Here is a 21819-nt window from a genome sequence, read left to right as displayed (position 1 = left end):
ATGTAGTTACTTTTAGTCATACTGGCTAGGGTTGGGGAGGTATGCCAAATGTAAACTTCCTGTCCGTCACCGGTAAACTTACAAAATCAGAAGGGGATCAAATTTTTTAAATTATTTATAGCATGTAAATGAGTTAATTTATGAGAATATTTGGCACTTATGCGCTATTTGGTACATCACTGACTGAAACCAAACCACTTTATTGAGGAATCAGATCTGTAGTCATTCTCTGACACTTTTTTTTACTGCAATCACAAACATTTTAACGACTCCAGGATGAGAGCATACAGTAGCAACAAGTTCAATGACAGGCAGCAAGAAGAATGCAACAGTCACTACAGGGTGTGTACACATGACGAAAGAAACTGCATTACATGCTGAAAATTTACACCAAGAATGAAATCTTTTCAGTAGAAATGCAGAGCTTGTTTTGTTTCCACAGTGATATTTGATGACGTGAAACAGCTGAAACTAAAACTCATAGTCAATTATTTACGCTTTACCGAGGAACATGCTGGACTGAAATTAAAATATGAGCAATGTGTTAATTTCTCATTCACTGCACTTTAGTGAGCAATCTCATTTATCCACAGCAGGGGGTTCAAACTCAATTTACCTGCGAGGTGCTGGGCCATGTGACCAAATGTGTTGATTATTTCTACCAGCAGCTATCTAGATTCTCAACTATGATGGATAAAGTCATTGTAAATGAAAAAAATGTTTGTAAATATTGTATATTTCGACACTGTTGAGTTACCAAGGAGATGGTCAGAGACAATTCCGCTTGCTTACAAGAAGTTGATCTTTGTGTTGCCCAATGTGTGTATCATGCTGTCATCTTTGTGTTTGTACGGTTGTTGTAATTAGTGTCTGGTGGGAAAAATGATTGTTTCTCCGATGTGTTACGATTACAACACTGATGATGCTTAATCAATGGACAAATATTGATTATTTACAGTATGTATGTAAAATGCAATAGAAACGGTTCCAAAATGCAGCTATAGCACGGACACACACGGAGGACCAAGGAGGAGATGACTTAGCGACGTTTATTTATTTCATCACTTAGCAGGCGTCTACACTTCTAACGTATCTAGACTTCCGTATGTATATATACAAAACCCAAAACTATAGTGAAGTTGGCACGTTGTGTAATTCGTAAATAAAAACAAAATACAATGCTTGGCAAATCCTTTTCAACCTATATTCAATTGAATAGACAGCAAAGACAAGATACTTATTGTTCGACCTGAAAAACAGTGTTATTTTTTATTTATTTTTAGCTTATTTGGAATTTGATGCCAGCAACATGTTTTAAAAAAGCTGGCACAAATGGCAAAACAGACTGAAAAGTTGAGAAATGCTCATCAAACACTTATTTGGAACATCCCACAGGAGAACAGGCTAATTGGGAACAGGTGGGTGCCATGATTGGGTATAAAATCAGCTTCCATAAAATGCTCAGTCATTCACAAACAAAGATGGGGTGAGGGTCACCACTTTGTGAACAAATACGTGAGCAAATTGTCGAACAGTTTCAGAACAACAATTCTCAATGAGCTATTGCAAAGAAATTAGGGAATTGGTCATCTATAGTCCATAATTTCATAAAAACGTTCAGAGAATCTGGAGATATCACTGCACATAAGCGATGATACCATGGATACCTCAGGCGGCTCTGCATGAAAAACCGACATCAGTGTGTAAAGGATATCACCACATGGGCTCACGAACACTTCAGAAAACCACTGTTGGTAACTACAGTTGGTCGCTCCATCTGCAAGTACAAGTTAAAACTCTTCCATGCAAAGCAAATGCCATTTATCAACAACACCCAGAAATGCCGCCGGCTTCGCTGGGCTCGAGCTCATCTAAGATGGACTGATGGAAAGTGGAAAACTTTTCTGTGGTCTGACGAGTCCACATTGCAAATTCTTTTTGGAAACTGTGGACGTCGTGTCCTCCGGAACAAAGAGGAAAACAACCATCCGGAATGTTACAGGGGCAAAGTTCAAAAATCAGCATCTGTGATGGTATGGGGGTATATTAGTGCCCAAGGCATGGGTAACTTACACATCTGTGAAGGCACCATTAATGCTGAAAGGTACTTACAGGTTTTGGAGCAACATATGTTGCAATCCAAGCAACATTATCATGGACGCCCCTGCTTATTTCAACAAGACAGTGCCAAGCCACGTGTTACAACAGCAAGGCTTTGTGGTAAAAGAGTTCGGGTACTAGACTGGCCTGCCTTTAGTCCAGACCTGTCTCCCATTGAAAATGTGTGGTGCAATACGAAGCCCTAAAATACCACAACGGAGACCCCGGACTGTTGAACAATTTAAGCTGTACATCAAGCAAAAATGGGAATAAAATTCCACCTGAAAAGCTTAAAAAATTGGTCTCCTCAGTTCCCAAATGTTTACTGAGTGTTGTTAAAAGGAAAGGCCATGTAACACAGTGGTACAAAAGGCCCTGTGCCAACTTTTATGCAATGTGTTTCTGCCTTCAAATTCAAAGTTAATGATTATTTGCAAAAAAAATTAAGTTTCTCATTTCGAGAAGATGTCTGTAGCTTAATTCATAGATAAGTTTATGAAGCACAAAAACTACAACTAAAGTGATGATGCTGTATTTTCTTTTACACTTTAATTGTAATGACCAATTAGTATATATCTTAATTGCTAATTCCGTTTTTTTATTTTAGCACAACATTATTGGATGTAAAAAAAAAATAATGTTATTTATGATTACCTTCTTATACTGTGAATTTGTTTGGTACTATTTTTTTTTATAATCAGCCTGACCTAAACCCAAGGTTTATGTTTTCAATTAATAATAATTTTGCTTTTAACACATGGTTATACATTATTAAATAAAAACAAAGAGTCAGATTACCATTTCAGTGTTATTATTTGAGTGGGCTCTCAAATACTAATGTAGTGGAAAAGTTGGGCCCAGAGGTAAAAAAAAAATGTGAAGAACTCCTCGCTAAACTATAAGTTTGGTTCAGGGTTACAAAATATGAGACCCCTGATCTAGCGTATTTATGTTAACAGGACACTTCCTGGTTTCTGTGCAACTTTTTTAGTTAGGTTATGTTCCTACTCAAATATTTGCATTCCTGAACAATGGTTTCAGTTCCTCCAGACTAAATTGCGAGAAACACAAAATGCATTCCTCAATCTTCCTATCATTTATATTTGTCTCTTTGTTTCACTTTTGCAACTCTTATAGGGTGTTCATGTTTTTTCTAAGGTCATTTTTTTTAATTTTTCCTCAATTTTTACAGTGAGCAATGTCTGGGTTGTAGGTGTGCTAAAAGTGGCCTACATTAACTACTGAAATGGAATTTATGACATAGTAGCCGTGTATGTCAATTCACGTTGACCTGTGAACACACAAGCTTGTGCACTCTGCGAAAAAAAGAGTTGACAAATATCTTGACATGGTGTGGAGCTGGTTGAACAGGTTGAACACCTGCCTGCTTGAATAACAATGCTAGTTAACACCTTGGTGTCCATTTCAAATATATCCTGAAATTTAAATACATTTTGAAGTGTAATAGCTTATATACATAAACATTGCAGTGTGTAAGCAGTGCTTCCAAAGTTGATAAAAGTCTGTTATTCATATTCATAACCATGAAGTAAAAAAAATCTCTGACAGAGTGGTATCAGTGAAGTAAATGTTTTATTAAATAGCTGTAATCATTGGTAAACAAAACTATGCTAATGAAAGAGGATGCTTGTCAAACGTTTTATGCACAAAATAAATTCACAATAGAAGATAAGGCTGTACAAATAGTTTCCGACAGTACTTCAAGCAACTCCAAATATTTTGCTTTCACACAAGATTAAAAAAAATCTCTGTTTCGCACTTTGGCGTCATGTCCTCTCGCCTCCAGAAAGACAAATTTCTCCCAAAGTGGCTCTCGCCATTAAAAAAACAAACCTTAAGACACAACTTGCGTTCTGAGAAGCTCACACGTGAGGAGATTTGCTGGAGACAATATTTAAAAGTCGTTTTCAGGAGAGTCATTAGACGTAGGCTCGACTGGTGGTTGTGGATCGGGCGCCAGAATACTTGACAGGGTACTCCGGGCTGTCCTTGGGTGGGCAAGAGCTGCAGAGGAGGGCCCCTCCCAGGATCAGGAGTGCGGCCGTACCCCAGCCGATGTAGAGGGCGGCACCCAGCTCCCGCCTTTGAGCGTTGGTCAGAATGGGGTTGTAGAAATCCCTGATGATGGTGTTGGCCGACCAGGAAACGGGGATGAGGACCAGAACACCGGCGCAGATGAAGACGACCCCGGCGGCGATGGCCACTTTGGATTTGGCGGTCGTGTCCCTCACAAAGTTGGTGCACTTGCCCCCGGCGATGCCCAGGAGGATCCCTACTGCAGCGACGATGATGGCGACGACCACCAGAGCCCTGGCGGCCTGCAGGTCCTCAGGCAGAGCCAGTAGAGAGTCGTAGATCTTACACTGCATCTGACCTGTGCTCTGTGTCACACAGTTCATCCACAAGCCCTCCCATATGACCTGCGCCGTCACGATGTTGGCGCCGATGAAGGCCGTCACCTTCCACATGGGCAGCGCGCATACGATAATGGTGCCTAGGAAGCCAATGACGGCCAAGATGAAACCCAGCATTTGTCGTCCCAGTGACACCATGATGACCTCTTGTTTGATTTCAAGGCAGAAGAAGAACACTTGGAAGCAAGTTGAATGCAACGTCGAATGAAGCCTGCGGAACGTTTGGGTTGGTTATAAGGACATCGCCTCTTGTGGGCGGAGTCACGGCATACTAGTTTGAACTGAAACCAACGTACTGTGCGATCAACCTGCCTGACAAGATTCTTCACCAGGACCACGAAGAGTTTCGACGAGAAGAACAGTCGTCCTGACACACTTTTATGATGACAACACAAAGGCACATTCCTGGTTCAAATGATGCTCTTCCACTTGATTGGACGACGCTGCCACCCATTTCCGGTTTTCAAGTTGACGACCTCGAAAGTGCAGTAGTATCAGGGCATTACCAGAGGCAGTCACCATTTTGATTATTTCATTTTGGGTGTTTAATCAGCTTTATAGTCACCAAATTGTTGTGGAATTGGTCAGTGCTGAGTGGATCATTACCGTATTCAATCAATCAATCAATGTTTACTTATATAGCCCTAAATCACTAGTGTCTCAAAGGGCTGCACAAACCACAACACAAACCACTACGACATCCTCGGTAGGCCCACATAAGGGCAAGGAAAACTTACACCCAGTGGGACGTCGGTGACAATGATGACTATGAGAACCTTGGAGAGGACGAAAGCAATGGATGTCGAGCGGGTCTAACATGATACTGTGAAAGTTCAATCCATAATTGTTTCATCGTTAATGTTGTATTGTTTCATCGTTAACTTTAGAATTTCAACCCTCAACCAATAATAAATTGGGATTGAGTCTTTTTATGTGAGTCATATGTCGTTTTAATCTAAAAAAGCTTCGGATTTTCTGCAGGCTATATTTACGACAAAGTGGCTTTATTTGCGTGACTGCGTTTTAAACTTTCAAAGCAGTTATGGGTAAAATTATATTATCATATAAGTTACAAAAAAAAAGTTGGCCCAAACATTAGTAAAAAAATTCAGTCTTTTTAAAATCATTTCACAAAAAGGTCTGCTGTTAACCGAAATATTTTATTAAAATGTTCTCAGTTATGTACACAAACTTAACACAACATGAGTACAAAAATGTCACATTATATGACAAAGATATGGACATAAGTACACAATAATTACACAGTGCAAACAGGCTTGTTGACATGACTCATTGCAATTTCAACTTTTGTAAGGTCCATCGTTTCACGGCAACGAATCTTTACAGTGAAGTACATACCATCTTCAGTGTGTACCTTAGTTCAGTGTTACAGTCCAACCAGGACTAAAAAAAAAAAATATTGCAGTCTCTGTGTGGGTCCTTCCAGTCTTTAGATGTACTGTCGAGCTGGGTATGTTGTTGGTGCCCTGTATGGCTTTGTCGGCGCGTACGAGCCACTTCCCGTGTATGGTTGACTGGAGGTCGGAGCATACACAGGGGCATATGTGGACCCGTTTGAGTAAGGGTAGATGGGCGCTGGTTGGTAACCAGGGTATCCATAAATGGGTTGCTTAGGAGGGCAGGAGGTGGTGAGGATGATTCCGCCGATCAGGAGGATTGCAGTAGAGCCCCAGCCGATGTATATGGCGGCTCCGATTTCCCTCCTCTGCGTGTTGATGGTCAAGGGGTTTTGGAAGTCGGTGATAGTGATGGTGGCTGACCAGGTGACAGGAACCAGGACCAGGACTGCGGCGAGGATGAGGAGGCAACCGCCTATGATCACCACTGTGGCCTTGGACCTCTCCTTCTGCAGGCAGCTGGTGCATTTAGCTCCGATGAATGTGATCATGAAGCCGATGAAGCCAAAGACAAGGGAGATGATGACCAGGGCTCTGGCGGCCTGCAGATCTGGTGTCAGTCTCATTACCGATTCGTTCAGCCTGCACTGCATCTGCCCGGTGCTCTGCATCACGCAGTTCATCCACAGGCCGTCCCAAATGATCTGGCCCGTCACGATGTTGGCGCCGATGAAGGATGTCACTCTCCACAATGGGATGCCAGTGGTCACCGCCACCCCCACCAGCCCAATGAAGCTGATGATCTGACCTGCCGTCTCTTTGCCGATCTTCCCCATGGCGAAGAAACTACAAACTGGTGACGTTGCCGTCAGGAAACACGCAGCTCCCTCTCTCGCTGTTTGTCAGCTGACCTCAGGGGAGGGCCTCTCTGTCGTCGGGTGAGTTCTTCTTGACAAACAAGATTCCTCCTCTTTCAGTCGCACAAGCGACACCCAGTTTTAAACAAAGACAAACACACTTTCATATGCACGCACGCACACACACACACCAAAGTGTATTTGGTTTGCGACTGTGACCTAAAGGTCTCGAAACTGTGAACACTGGGAAGAGAAGCTTTGTTGAGTTACATATACTTTAATATTTATTATCTTTATTTTGAGTTGGCTAAAATTATTTTATTATTAAATTGGCCCTAGTGTGTGAATGTGAGTGTGAATGTTGTCTGTCTTTCTGTGTTGGCCCTGCGATGAGGTGGCGACCTGTCCAGGGTGTACGCCGTCTTCCGCCCGATTGTAGCTTAGACAGGCGCCAGCGCCCCCCGTAACTCCAAAAGGGAATAAGCGGTAGAGAATGGATGGATGGATAGTTTGGTTGAGAAAATCGTCACTGTACAGATCTTGGAACTGAATCAAAGATCAAGGATGAAAGTCACCTTTCTTGTAACGTTTAATTTTTTGGTATCGTGATGAAAAGGAACTTTTTGAAGATGTAAGAAAGCATTTTATCATCTTAAGTCATGTTGCGACAAAAGTCAAGTCACTCATTCAGCATCAAGATAATACAAAGTGGAAATAAAGTGAAAACATGAAAATATTTCAAAACAGGCCAAAATGTCAACTGTAACCTAATTCATCATCCTGTCCTTCCTCTAAAGCACAGATGGAAAACTTAAGGCTCAGGGGCCAGATCTGGCCCGCCACAATATTTAATCTGGCTCATGAATGCCTGGAAATAATATGCCTCAAGAGTCCCTTATCTTCTCTTATTGAATGCATTTGTTCTTTCCATTTTGACAGGAAAAAATATGTACTGCATGAAATTGCATACAGTTTTTGTTAAAATGAAAACAGATACTTAAATATCTGCTTGACTTTTGAATTCAAAGCAAGTTATCCATCACATTGTACACTGTAAAAATTACTGTGAAAATTACAGTGGGAATTGCGCATATTACTTTAAATTGAAAAAAAATCTACCACTGTTTTAATGGCAAAATTCTGACGACTGAGCTTCCAGTTTTTTACCGTAAAATTTAAGTTTTTTCTTTTTACTGTGTATTGCTGTAAAATGGAAAAACTCTACCACATGTTTTATTTAAAAACAGGTAGCTCTGAAGCCAGAATGAAAAACAAAACACAGTGCTACAGTTTTTTTCATTTACAGTAATATATAAATGTATAAACTACCGTAAACTTTACAGTAAATTTCGGGCGACTAAGCTACTATTTTTTTCCCCGTTAATATAAAGTGTTGCTGTTATTGCATTTATCGTGATATGTTTTGAAAAAACTGTACATTTTACAAATCCTGGTGACTGAGTTGCCAGTTTTTTACTGCAAAATCTACAGATTTTTATTCATAGTGTATGTAAAAAAAAAGATATATAACAATCAAATGCATTGGCAAATTCATATATTATTCGATGTCACAAGCAGCCCTCTGAGGGCAGTAATATAACTGCGATGTGGCCCTCAATAAAAATGAGATTGACACCCCCTGCCCTAAATTTAAAATCACGTCGGAAAAAAATATATTAATACTAAAAAATGGGCAAAATTGTACTGTTAAGACAGAGCTGTTGTTATATATAATTTATACATAGTCAAAAGACCTCATGGTTTGCTTACAAGTCAGTGAAGTCGAGCTTTGTTTCCTGGTACAGTATCTTAAAGTTGTATAATATTGTAGCATTTGAAATTATAGAAACTAACACTAATGGGGGATTTAATTGATACTGTTCAACAATGGGGGATTTGACCAACAGCCCACCTTGAAACTCTCCAGTCTTGTGTCCTTCTATTGCAGGGGTATCAAAGTTGTTTTCATTGAGTGCCACATTGCAGTTACGGCTGCTCTCAGAGGTCTGCATTGAATATATATGAATTGTAATGTATAATCGCCTCATTGTGTTATCACACAATTCCCTATGGATGAGATTATTTAAAAGCCTACTGAAACCCACTACTACCCACCACGCAGTCTGATAGTTTATATATCAATGATGAAATATTAACATTGCAACACATGCCAATACGGCCTTTTTAGTTTACTAAATTACAATTTTAAATTTCCCGGGAGTTTCGTCTTCAAAACATTGTGTAATGATGACGTGTACGCAAGACGTCACGGGTTTTTAGGAATTATGAGTGCTGTGCACACACACAGCTAAATGTCGTCCGCTTTAACGGCATAATTATACAGTTTTTTGGACATCTGTGTTGCTGAATCTTTTGCAATTTGTTCAATTAATATTGGAGAAGTCACAGTAGAAAGATGGAGTTGGGAAGCTTTAGCCTTTAGCCACACAAACACACGGTGATTCCTTGTTTAAAATTCCTGGAGGTGAAACTTTCCTATGGATCAGAGCGCGGTCAAGCTAACACGGATCCCGACCACATGTCAACCAGCAGGTTTCGGTGGGAAAATTGTGGTTAAAAAGTCAGTTCTTATCGGAGAAAAGCTGAGCTTGTGCCGTCCATAGCTGCCGTCGACTCCCCTGAGACACTGCGCGTCAAGGCACCCGTGGAGACACCCTTCCGACTATCAGGTACTGTTAAACCCACTAAAACACTAGCAACACAATAGAAAGATAAGGGATTTCCCAGAATTAACCTAGTAAATGTGTCTAAAAACATTGGAATCCGTCCCAATGCAATCGCGTTTTTTTTTTTAAACTTTTTTTTTTCTTGTCCGTCGCTATCAATATCCTCAAGCACAAATCTTTCATCCTCGCTCAAATCAATGGGGAAATTGTCGTTTTCTCGGTCCGATTAGCACTTTTTGTCCAAGGCTCCCATTAAAAACAATGTGAATATGTGAGGAGCCATCAAACATGTGACGTCATCGTCTGCAACTTCCGGTAGAGGGAGGGCTTTTCACTTAGCACCGAAAGTTGCGAACTTTATCGTGGATGTTCTCTACTAAATCCTTTCAGCAAAAATATGGCAATATCGCGAAATGATCAAGTATGACACACAGAATGGACCTGCTATCCCCGTTTAAATAAGAAAATCTCATTTCAGTAGGCCTTTAATTTCTTCATGTAAAAATTGATTAACTTGTTTTTGAAATCACAAGACAAGGGGACAAGAATGCGAGGGGCATTTTGCTATTTTTATTTTGTAAAAAAAAAAAATGAAGAAGCTAAAAACAGACATATTTAGGACAAAACTTAGTGTCGGTTCTGTGTTATAGGTGACAAAGTGTACTACTATTAATTAGTACATAGGAAAAACAACAACCTTAAAACAAGAAAAAGAGCCCAAAAATGTAATGTAGTTATAACAATGAATAATAATTATAACACAAAGCTGACGCAAAGTTTTGTCTTTCAATTTTAGATATTTAGTTTCGTTTTTTATTACATTTTTATTTAAAAAATCAATACGCATACTTTGACTTTTCAGAATGAGACCCATGGTGGAAGAAGTCTGGACACGCCTGAGTTGTTTCTATCAAATTTGTAGCTTTTTTTCCCCGCGTTGCATCACAAATTTTTGCTGTTTTTTTTTACAGTTTTGTTTTCATCCAACAATATGCTTTGCGCCAACAAAAGTAACTATGGGCTGCACTTTCGACACCACTGTGTTATTATAATGTTTTTTTTGCATGGTCAGAATTTTCTGAAGTTTAAAAGACAGAGCAATTTTATGCAATGTATGCATTTTTTTGTCAAAATTAAAAGAATTGATACATTTAGTAATAATGATAAAGTGCTTTATTAATGCATAATATTTCCAGGCTTTCACAGGCCACGTAAAACGATGTGGCGGGCCTTGAGTTTGACACGGGTGTTCTATTTGGTAAGTGAGTGAGCATTTACAAGTAAATATCTTTGTACTTAAGGATAGGATATAATTTATTCATCACTCATCAGGAAAATTCCACACATAATTAAATCAATTATTTAAATTAGGTAAAGAACACAATTATGATTTCTACATTTTTGTTTTGTTTTACAAATACACAAGCTGAGTGTTCTGACACATTTTCTGACTGTATGGGAAAAATAAGTCTGTGTTTAACCCAAAGCCCCAAACACAGGCGACCACATATTATCAGTTCCCAGCAAAGATAAGCATCAGAATGATGGTTGAGGGAGGCAAAAAGAAGTCTGACATAAAATGCCAATGACAGGCAGGGTATCTATTTCAACACATGGGCACAACAATGACATCATCGTCGTCCATATATGTAATTAATAACAGGAAGGGGGAAAAAACACACGCATGTTCCTTTTTTGTTGACGATCATTGGAATACAAATCAACTGGTCTTGAGTTTTTTTCTGGAAAGAGAATAAGGGAATATGCTGCCTCTCAGTGGTGGAAAGAAGAACATGTACAATCTCCAGCTAACAGCTGCTACATATACACTTGAATATGGTCAGTTTGGATTTGTTCATTTGGGAGAAAGAAAGTGTACTTATTTATGGTTCATTTACAGAAACACAAAATCCCAAACTTTAAAACACACAGACAATTTAATTTCGGCAAATTCCGCGAAAGGACAAAATATAAGCATTTTGTTTTATTGGTCACAGAGTGCGACTGCTTTAACATTTTTTTTCTAACAGAGAATTAGTTATTGTAGTTTCCATCAGCAGGTTCCTGATGTTAGGTAAGACGTCCTCCATGTTTGTTTACAGACAACTTTCAATGGTCCATCAGCAGGCTTCTGATGTTAGGTAGCATGTTCTGCATGTTTGTTTACAGACAACTTTGGATGGCTCCATTTCATTCTGCTGTGACAGTCAATCTGATACGCTTCATGTTGCAGCGAAACAGAATGCAGTTCACAACCTTCAGCCACTTCTTTCGTTTCAAATTTCTCCGCAGTGATGCACTGGTTCAGACGTATTCTCTCGAAGTGGAGGCCGTCTTGACAGGCCTGAATTTGGGTACGTAGTGGGCATGTTCTTCATACCTGGGAGGGCAGTTCCAGCATGTGAGCCCGCCTCCAATCAGCAGCAGTGCGGCAGACGCCCATCCGATGTACAACGCCGCTCCGAGCTCGTAGCGCTGCGCGGAAATCACCAGCGGGTTGTAGAAATTGGTGATGATGGTGTGTGCTGACCAGGAGACGGGAATGAGACACAAAAGCCCCGAGATGATAAACAAAGCGCCGGCGAGGATGCACGTCCTGGCCTTGGCTCGCTCCTCCTCGATACAGTTGGTGCACTTCCCGCCTGCGATGGCCAGGATGACTCCGAACACCCCGGTGATGATGGAGACGATGATCATGGCCCGGGCGGCCTGCAGGTCCTGCGCCAGGGCCAGCATGGAGTCGTAGATCTTGCACTGCATCTGGCCCGTGCTCTGCACCACGCAGTTCATCCACAGGCCCTGCCAGATGGTCTGTGCCGTGATGATGTTGGCTCCAATGAAGGCCGTCACCTTCCACATGGGGAGGGCGCACACGATAATGACCAGGAACCAGCCGATCATAGCCAGGGAGATGCCGATCATCTGAATGCCTTGAGACACCATCTTGACGCAGCACAAGTCCAGTTAGAGACGAGTGTGACGATCACGATCCTCTATTTATCTACTTTTGGGTTAGGGAAGTTGGAACAGCAGCATTAAGGCGTGTGACACCAGAATCCTGCTTTTCCATTGGCTGCAAGGAGTTTACACACAAACAAAAGCCTGGAGACCTTCAGCGGCGCTGACCTGCCACAAATCATCAAGGTCACAAGGCGTCCATTCTGGCTCTCTAAACAAAAAAGGGATCCTTGGTGTTAAGACACAGCCGTGAGAAAAACATGTTTGTTCATGACTGTGTGACGACTTCATTTACCAGCTACTGTGTTTGCACTAGGAACAGGAAGGGCTGTTAGTGTCAGTCACATGACATCATTGGGAGACTTTGATCCGATGATAGTGCCGAAATTATGAAATAATCAAGGATATTTGGTTGAAACTATAAAATTGTGAAACTTAAAATATATTGGAACTATACTAACTTTCCGCAGCAAATTGTTATTGCTATTTATAATTCCACAGAGTGAACAATTTATATTTTCACGTTTTTTCCATTCTTTTCTAGATCTTAACTTATCTTTTACAGGGTCCAGGAAACGCCAGCATACAACCCCAATTCTTCAGAGTTTGCACTGACTCCCTGTTCATTTTAGAATTGATTTTAAAACATTGCTGTTTGTTTTTAAATCTTTACATGGACTGGCACCTCAATATATCTCAGACCTCATCCAAATTTACATTCCTGAGCGCGCTCTGAGGTCCGAGAGCCAGTTCCAGCTCGTGGTGCCCAAGACCAGACCTAAGACCAAGGGAGACAGGGCCTTCTCTGTGGTCGGCCCTAAGCTCTGGAATACTCTGCCCCTCCATGTTCAAACTGCTTCCACAGTGGAGTGTTTTAAGTCTCGTCTTAAGACCCACTTTTATTCTTTGGCTTTTAACACTACGTGAGTTGTGTGGTCCTCTGTTGTCCTCTGTGTTTTTTTATACACTTGGATTTCTATTTTACTGTTTTAATTGATTTTACCCTTTAAAATAGTTTTTAATCATATTTGTTTTTATATTCTTTTTTTTTCTATTGGATTTATATTTATTTATTTTTTGTTTTATTCAGTCATTGGTGGAGCATAATATTGTTTTTAATATTGTTTTTAACATGGCTGTGCAGCACTTTGGAAACGTTATTGTTGTTTAAATGTGCTATATAAATAAAGTGGATTGATTGAAGTGGATTGGATTTTGTTTATTCTTATTTTTAACTAACTTCTGTTCCTATTGTGTCTATTATACATTTTTATATGACAATGTTTGTATTTTAGTGCTGTATGTCTCCTGTGGTTGTGAGCCAAACAGAATTTCCCAACTTGGTGGACAATAAAGATTCATTTAAACATTTTTTTATTACGATACCTTCTCAAAGTATGATTGAATAAGCACTGCTTGATCCTGATCCTTTTCGGACATGTTGAATGATGTTGCTAATGTAACTTGTTTGACCATAAAACTAAATATAATGTTATATTGTTTTCAGTGAGTATGATAACAAAACTATACTTAGGGGCGGCATGGCGTAGTGGGTAGAGCGGCCGTGCCAGAAACCTGAGGGTTGCAGGTTTGCTTCCCACCTATTAACATCCCAAAAAATCGCTGCCGTTGTGTCCTTTGGCAGGACACTTCACCCTTGCCCCCAGTGCCGCTCACACTGGTGAATGAATGATGAATGAATGATAGGTGGTGGTCGGAGGGGCCGTAGGCGCAAACTGGCAGCCACGCTTCCGTCAGTCTACCCCAGGGCAGCTGTGGCTACAGATGTAGCTTACCACCACCAGGTGTGAATGAATGATGGGTTTCCACTTCTCTGTGAGCGCTTTGAGTATCTAACAATAGAAAAGCGCGATATAAATCTAATCCATTATTATTATTATTATTATTACTTTGAAGTTTGCGGTCTTACTCTCTCATGTATTTTTTATTTTGTTTTTCAAATCATTTTCAAGCACTAAAATTATTGAATGCCTGCCTTCCACACTAGTGCAGCAGGAAAAGGCTCCAGTCCTCCACCCCTGCAACTCCAAAAGAGATAAGCGGTAGAAAATGGATGGGTGGATGGAACGAAAAATATCACCAATGCAGTAGCATTGGCCACTAGAACTTGCCATTGAGCATCGCGGCCACTGATTGGCTCAGTCCAAGGAAGCAATACTGAATGATTAAAGGAGTGTAAAGGTGACTATATGGGTGTTTAAAGTGCCATCAATCCATCCATTTTCTACCGCTTGTCCTTCTCGGGGTGGCGGGGGGGTGCTGGAGCCTATCCCAGCTACACTCATGCGGAAGGCGGGGTACACCCTGAAAAGGTTGTCACCTCATCGCAGGACCAACGCAAATCTCCTAATATTAAAAACTTATTTCAGAGGTCTTAAACAGTTTTCTGTGCTCTACCTATGAAAATATTCCATTTATAATGAGAAATTCCTACTTTGCAGAAATTAATTTACCAGTCAGGCCCGTAACCAATTGACAGCGATAAACAAGTTAATTGCGTGTACCTATCAATACTATTAACAAGAGAATCCTTATTATCATTTAAAGAAAAATACCCTAAAGTTAAATTTCCTTTGAAATTGTATTCTAATTTATTACGATAGGGACAAGCGGTAGAAATGGATGAACGGATAATACTACTACAGTAGAATTAATATTAATAATACCATACAAAATACAAAAATATTAAGAAATTATTGTCCATAGCAATCTAGTGTTTTCATAAAAGCTAGATTTTTTATAGATATTTTTTCAAATCATTTTGATGTTCCTGATAAAATTGTTTTATTTACACGTGTTGAACAGTATAATACACAAGTAAGAATTCAAATGGAGTGTAAAAAAGCATTAAAAAACTCAACAATTCAATAGAAATGTAACACGTTATAAGTTTGCGTTCCAGTCAACAGGCTGGTTCACCAGTGCTGATGAAACAGGAAGTCCTGAAATGTTTGACACGGCGTGAAAGTCTCTTGTTGGCTTCCTCAGATGTATTCTTTGGGCGCAGACGAGCGGCTAGCTGGGTACTTGGCGGGGTACGTGTCCTTAGGGGGACAGTTGGCGCACAGGAAAGCGCCGCCTATGATGAGGAGGGCCGAGGCCCCCCATCCGATGAAGAGGGCGGCTCCGAGCTCCCTCTTCTGAGAGCCGGTAGTCAGCGGGTTGTAGAAGTCCCTGATGATGGTGTTTGCCGTCCAGCACACAGGGATGAGGCACAACACTCCCGCCAAGATGAAGACCACACCAGAGGCCACGCAGATTTTTGCTTTGGACCTCTCATCCTTCACACAGTTGGTGCACTTCCCCCCCGCCAGGCACAGCAGGACGCCCAGAACGCCCAGCATGATGGCGATGATGATGAGTGCGCGGGCGGCCTGGAGGTCTTGGGGCAGATTCAGCATGGAGTCGTACACCTTACACTGCATCTGGCCTGTGCTCTGGATCACGCAGCTCATCCAGATGCCCTCCCACATCCTCTGAGCCGTGACAATGTTGCTGCCCACGAAGGCAGTCACCTTCCACTGGGGCAGAGCGCACACCACAATGGTCCCGATCCAACCGATGATGCAAAAGGCGGCGCCCAGCATTTGCAACCCTGCTGACACCATGACTGAACGCTGGAGATTTCCCGAAGTACGATTGAACTTCAAACCGGAGAAATCCGTCTGAGTAAATGTTTGAGCAAGGCTGGAGCGGTTCTTTTATACACCAAACACACCTAGACCTGTGACGGCCCCCCCTCACAGGCATGTATCATCATGTCAGGTGTGCTGGCCGCGCTGTGACTCACTTTTTAGATTGAAAAAACATCAGCCCCTCCTTCCAGTTGTCTCTTTTTCCGTTATGACATGTTCCACTTTACATGATGTGACTGACAAATAATGCCACCTTGTAAGTAAATATTTTGTAATATTCTGAGCAGGTGTATCAACAGGTTATTTTTAAAGCCAAATTAAGATAACAACTAGGATGTGGCTTAGAATATATATTGCAGCATATTGCAATAACAACATGTTAATTAATGATAAGTCATTTGAGATATAATTGATATTTCCTTGAATTGCCACCGGGGCGCTAATTAATTTAAAACCTCTTCTCACTCCTGCGCTTATCAAAGGCATGCGGTAAAAGTAAGCATGCGCTAGTTATTTTAAAACCTCTTCTCACTCCGGCACTTACCAAAGGTATGCAGTAAAACTTTGAGTGTGATGTAAGCTTGGACCTTAAATTCTACTGAATAGCTCTTAATCTTCTTCCCTTTATGCGATTTCAAATTAACGCTATTGAAATCAGCCTCCTCCAATTTTAAAATGATGTATATTTGTAGCATGAATTGATTAACGTGGACCCCGACTTAAACAAGTTGAAAAACTTATTCGGGTGTTACCATTTAGCAGTCAATTGTACGGAATATGTACTGAACTGTGCAATCTACTAAAAAAGTATCAATCAATCAATCAATCAATCAATGGTACTATTTGCTTCCATAGAGGTGAGGATTAGGGATTTAAAAGCGGCTTCACACTGTTGAGGGACGTTAGCTGCTATATCGCCAGCGAAGGCGCTAAATTACTTTCGGCTGAATTTATACTACTAAAAAATTTTGCAAAACCTGCCAAAATACAGAAGAAAGAAAAGATTGAAGGACTAGCATAAAAACATGCCTCTCAGTGGTTGTACAAGTTTGAAAGCAAACTGACCGGTTTAGAAAGAACTATGATTTTTAAGGGCGATACCATAAAGACAAATGAGTCCAATATTCCAGAACAAATGTTTAGAACAAATGCAGAAATATATTTAGTAATGGTGACAAGGACATTTCTAGTGCTTTTGGAATGTTATTTCTGTGGCCGTGATGAGTGTTATGTAATGAAATGATGAATATCCACGAACCTCCAGCATTTGCTTCATATAGATCAGGGGTTGTTATCCTTTTTAACCTCAGGGCCCAACTTTCCCACCCACTCAAATTCTAACACTGAATTTGTAATGTTACTTTTGAATTTAATCATATTCAATATTTACATCCAACCCACTTGCAGTCTAACAGGAAAAACCTTGACAAATTATATGAAAGCATGTGTTAATCAATAATTTTATTATCAAGGCCTAGGTCAGGCTGATTATGAAAATAAATATTAATCAAATAAACTGCAAAATAAGGGACTCATACAACTGATGAACATAGAAGTAATCATCAACTTAAAGTGCCCTCTTTGGGGATTGTAATAGAGATCCATCTGGATTCATCAACTTCATTCTTAACATTTCTTCACAAAAAAAGAAATCTTTAACATCAATATTTATGGAACATGTCCACAAAGAATCTAGCTGTAAACACTGAATATTGCATTGTTGCATTTCTTTTCACAGTTTATGAACTTGCATTCATATTTTGTTGAAGTATTATTCAATAAATATATTTATAAAGGATTTTTTAATTGTTGCTATTTTTAAAATATTTAAAAAAAATATCTCACGTACCCCTTGGCATACATTCAAGTACCCCCAGGGGTACACGTACCCCCATTTGAGAACCACTGGTCTATAGCAGTTGTTCTCAACCTTTTTTCAGTGATATACCCCCTGTGAACAATTGTTTAATTCAATTAACCCCTAATCAGAGCAAAGCATTTTTGGTTGAAAAAAGAGATAAAGAAGTAAAATACAGCACTATGTCATCAGTTTTTGATTTATCAAATTGTATAACAGTGCAAAAAATTGCTCATTTGTAGTGGTCTTTCTTGAAAAAAATGAATAAAAATAACTAAAAACTTGTTGAAAAATAAACAAGTGATTCAATTATAAATAAATATTTCTACACATACAAGTAATCATCAACTTAAAATGCCCTCTTTGGGGATTGTAATAGAGATCCATCTGGATTCATCAACTTCATTCTAAACATTTCTTCACAAAAAAAGAAATCTTTAACATCAATATTTATGGAACATGTCCACAAAAAATCTAGCTGTCAACACTGAATATTGCATTGTTGCATTTCCTTTCACAGTTTATGAACTTGCATTCATATTTTGTTGAAGTATTATTCAATAAATATATTTATAAAGGATTTTTTAAATTGTTGCTATTTTTAGAATATTTAAAGAAAATCTCACGTACCCCTTGGCAGACCTTCAAGTACCCCCAGGGGTACGCGCATCCCCATTTGAGAACCACTGGTCTATAGTATTTAAATATTCGATTTATATTGACACACAGCACCATTTTACTTAGCAACCTCTTTTCAAATCTAAAACCGTAGAATGCTGCAAACTATTGAAAACAATTACTTGCATTTTTACGCAGCCCCACACAGAATCACACAAGTATGCGAGAATAAACAAGATAAGGAGTGGGGTGGGGGAGAAAAAAAATCAATCTTACCTCTCAGCGACACTTGAAGGCCTTCAGGAAGCTGCAGACCGGTTAGGAATAGACGCACACTTGAGCCTCAGGGTCCTTGTTGGTCCATCGCTGGGTCTCCACAGAAGCATGAGGACACCAGCAGGCCAAAAGACGAGTGATTCCATCTGACAAGAGAGGCAATGCTCAGAAAAGGCAAGGGGAGCCGCAGATTGTCCCGCATATGAATAGAGGCAGTGTTTGAGAGCCAAAAGTGCACTATAATACCTCTTTTTTATCCAACATTAAAGCCACTTCGGCCCGGCTGTGGAGATTGGGTTCCACAAACCGAAAGGACGGCAGGAATGTCCACAATTAACACTCTGAGGAGAGATGGTTTCAGGGTCAGATTAGAGAGCTCTTTCCTCAAGCATACACTCACAGATATGAATAACATTTTAATACAATATATTTATTTATTAAAAGATGGGCAGAATGGCAGATCGATTTAAATATCATTACTATAAAAACCTATCGAATTGACACCACCATGATAAAATCGGCATGTTTCAGTTCTCTTCCATGTTTATTGTGTTCTTAAAATAACTAGTTATATTTCTTACAAAAATGGGACTACTGCAAGTTATTGGATACAGAAATGATTTGATTGAAATCTACTAGTAGTGTTTGTTTAGATATATATATTTTTTTGCACAATTGACTTTATTTCGCTCAAACAATTGTATATAGTAAAGGTGAAAATTCTTATCATTTTGTTGATATTATTACATTGTCTTGAGGTGTGGTGTGTACATATTGTTAAATTGTTCACACAAACAGGTGTGTTGATGAAAAAAAATACTTGATTTGTTTGCCCTGAATTTTTTAATTATTGGAATATAATTATTTATAAGATTATTTATTTTGGCTGTAATCATAACTGACATATAAATGATCAGTATCAGCGATTATTTACCTGTATTTCTTTGCTTACCAAAATCTGCATTATCACTCACCTCTATTATTTACCCTATACATCCATCCATCCATTTTCTACCGCTTGTCCCGTTCCATTCCTCTGGAACTATGATAGCTAGCTAGCCTTCACAGGTACTAATACATTGATCGATTGATTGAAACTTTTACCGTATTTCCTTGAATTGCTGCCGGGGCGCTAATTAATTTAAAACCTCTTCTCACTCCTGCGCTTACCAAAGGCATGCGGTAAAAGTAAGCATGCGCTAATTATTTTAAAACCTCTTCTCACTCCGGCACTTACCAAAGGCATGCAGTAAAAATTCGAGTGTGATGTAAGCTTGGACCTTAAATCCTACTGAATAGCTCTTAATCTTCTTCCCTTTATGCAATTTCGAATTACCGGTATTGAAATCAGCCTCCTCCATTTTGAAAATGATGACGGGGAAGTGTCACTCGTGACGTCACGAGTTTGACCAGGCGGTAATACTAAGCATGCGCTAATTATTTTGCGAAGCGAGTTTGACCCGGCAGTAATTCAAGGCAGACGCATACTACATGCCCTGCGGCAATTCAAGGAAATACGGTATATAGTAAAGGTGAAAATTATTCTTATTTTGTTGATATTATTACATTGTCTTGAGGTGTGGTGTGTACATATTGTTAAATTGTTCACACAAACAGGTGTGTTGGTAAACAAATACTTGATTTGTTCGCCATGAATCTTTCAATTATTGGAATATAATTATTAATAAGGCATATAGAAAGAAAATTATCAGTATCAGCGATTATTTCCCAGTATTTCCTTGCTTACCAAAATCTGCAGTATCACTCACCTCTATTATTTATCATATACATCCATTTTATACTGCTTGTCCCGTTCCATTCCATTCCTCTCTTAAGGTTAGCTAGGTACTATAAGGTACTAATATTAGTACTATCAGGTACTAATACACACAACTTTAATATTAAGGGTCTAAACTGACCACTTAGTGAGCATAAATGTCAAATACATCTGATACTACACGTCCCAGAATGCACTGCCATACCTGTTAGGTTGTTACGTAAGCTAGCTGTCCCCGGCACCTTTGTTGGAAGTTTTCACTCGTTCGGAGTCGTTAGCGCTAACGTAGCTCCTTTGAATCAAGTTGAAGTGTTAGTTCTGGCACACTAATCACTCCAGTGAGTTCTACCGATATGGAACACGTCAAACTGTATATTTGTTCTCCAAATTGTGTCGCTAAGTCACTTTAGCTATAAGCTAAACACGGCCGGTTCATGACGTACCTATGCGCTACAGTATGGCGGCCTTTGAGGGTCAAAAAGCATCAGGTAAAATGTTCCATCCATCCATCGATCCATTTCGTACCGCTTGTCTTGTTCATTTAAAAAGTGATAATAATAATAACAAATCGATGTATATAATTCACAGCAAAGTCTCGAGTGAATAACAATATGTATCTTGAAATATGCAATCTATCATATGAATTTGTTTGTTCATCCTTGTAAATAATAGCTAAAGTATGATTGTTAAGCTTATGAGATGCAATGCGACAGTAAGCAACTGTGTCTTGCTAATGTAATCCATTTTGTTGTTTATATGTTTTTATTCAGTATCATCAATGTTATTGTTGTTATTTTTATGGGTAATGTTGTAGGAAGACATTTCATATTTAAAGGGGGATATATTAAATATTACACTAATGTGCTGTTACCTATACACAAAGCAAGGATGTGGATTTTTTTTCCAGATAGTTGAGCATATATTGATCTACATCTACACCCGCCGTCAGTGTTTGAATGTGTGTGTGAATGGGCGAATGTAGAAATACTGTCATAGCGTTTGGGCTCCTTAAAAAGGGGTAGAAAAGCGCTATACAAGAACAACCCATTTACCATTTACCATCAGGGGTGCCCACATTTCGTCTGCAGACGAGCTACTTTCCAATTGACTAAGTTGAGGGGATCTACCTCATTCATATATATCATTTATATATTTTCATTTATGACACATAGGTTTTTGTTAACACATTAAAGATTTTTAATGATAATGCAATAATGTTTAACACATAGAGTCCTTTTT

General features: G+C 39.5%; 3 protein-coding genes across 3 annotated transcripts in view; all 3 read right to left on the bottom strand.

The window, feature by feature from the left end:
• Positions 1-21018, bottom strand: part of LOC133536862 (claudin-4-like) — a 36530-nt gene extending 15512 nt beyond the window's left edge. The window contains exons 1-3 of the mRNA XM_061877501.1: positions 20786-21018; positions 19050-19144; positions 18804-18949 (exon numbers count right to left, since the gene is read on the bottom strand). The gene's annotated coding sequence lies outside the window, so the exon portion shown is untranslated. The remainder of the gene's footprint in view (positions 1-18803; positions 18950-19049; positions 19145-20785) is intronic.
• LOC133537422 (uncharacterized) lies at positions 3675-6770 on the bottom strand. The gene is made up of 3 exons (XM_061878430.1): positions 5996-6770; positions 4832-4910; positions 3675-4760 (listed from the first exon to the last, which is right to left on the bottom strand). The coding sequence occupies exons 1-3, from the start codon at positions 6727-6729 to the stop codon at positions 4041-4043; spliced, it is 1533 nt and encodes a 510-aa protein (XP_061734414.1). The 5' UTR covers positions 6730-6770; the 3' UTR covers positions 3675-4040.
• LOC133536859 (claudin-4-like) lies at positions 10727-16161 on the bottom strand. The gene is made up of 2 exons (XM_061877499.1): positions 15539-16161; positions 10727-12380 (listed from the first exon to the last, which is right to left on the bottom strand). Exons 1-2 carry the CDS (start codon positions 16022-16024, stop codon positions 11742-11744), a joined length of 1125 nt encoding a protein of 374 aa, XP_061733483.1. The 5' UTR covers positions 16025-16161; the 3' UTR covers positions 10727-11741.
• Positions 21019-21819: the final 801 nt, after the last annotated feature.

The sequence above is a fragment of the Nerophis ophidion genome, linkage group LG18, assembly GCF_033978795.1.
Source record: "Nerophis ophidion isolate RoL-2023_Sa linkage group LG18, RoL_Noph_v1.0, whole genome shotgun sequence".
NCBI classification, from domain to species: Eukaryota; Metazoa; Chordata; class Actinopteri; order Syngnathiformes; family Syngnathidae; genus Nerophis; species Nerophis ophidion.
The sequence above is the reverse complement of the archived record's forward strand: the minus strand, read 5'-3'. Positions and strand labels throughout refer to the sequence as shown.

Excerpts from the sequence above, each read along its gene's own strand:
- LOC133537422 (XM_061878430.1), bottom strand. The coding sequence starts at position 6,729 with ATGGGGAAGATCGGCAAAGAGACGGCAGGTCAGATCATCAGCTTCATT. Across the intron at positions 4,911-5,995 it reads ACAACATACCCAGCTCGACA|TGTGTCAGGACGACTGTTCT; the intron begins GTACATCTAAAG and ends TCATCATAAAAG. Across the intron at positions 4,761-4,831 it reads TCAGGCAGGTTGATCGCACA|CAAACGTTCCGCAGGCTTCA; the intron begins GTACGTTGGTTT and ends TTATAACCAACC.
- LOC133536859 (XM_061877499.1), bottom strand. The coding sequence starts at position 16,024 with ATGGTGTCAGCAGGGTTGCAAATGCTGGGCGCCGCCTTTTGCATCATC. Across the intron at positions 12,381-15,538 it reads AGAAGAGGGAGCTCGGAGCC|ATGGTGTCTCAAGGCATTCA; the intron begins GCCCTCTTCATC and ends TGCTGCGTCAAG.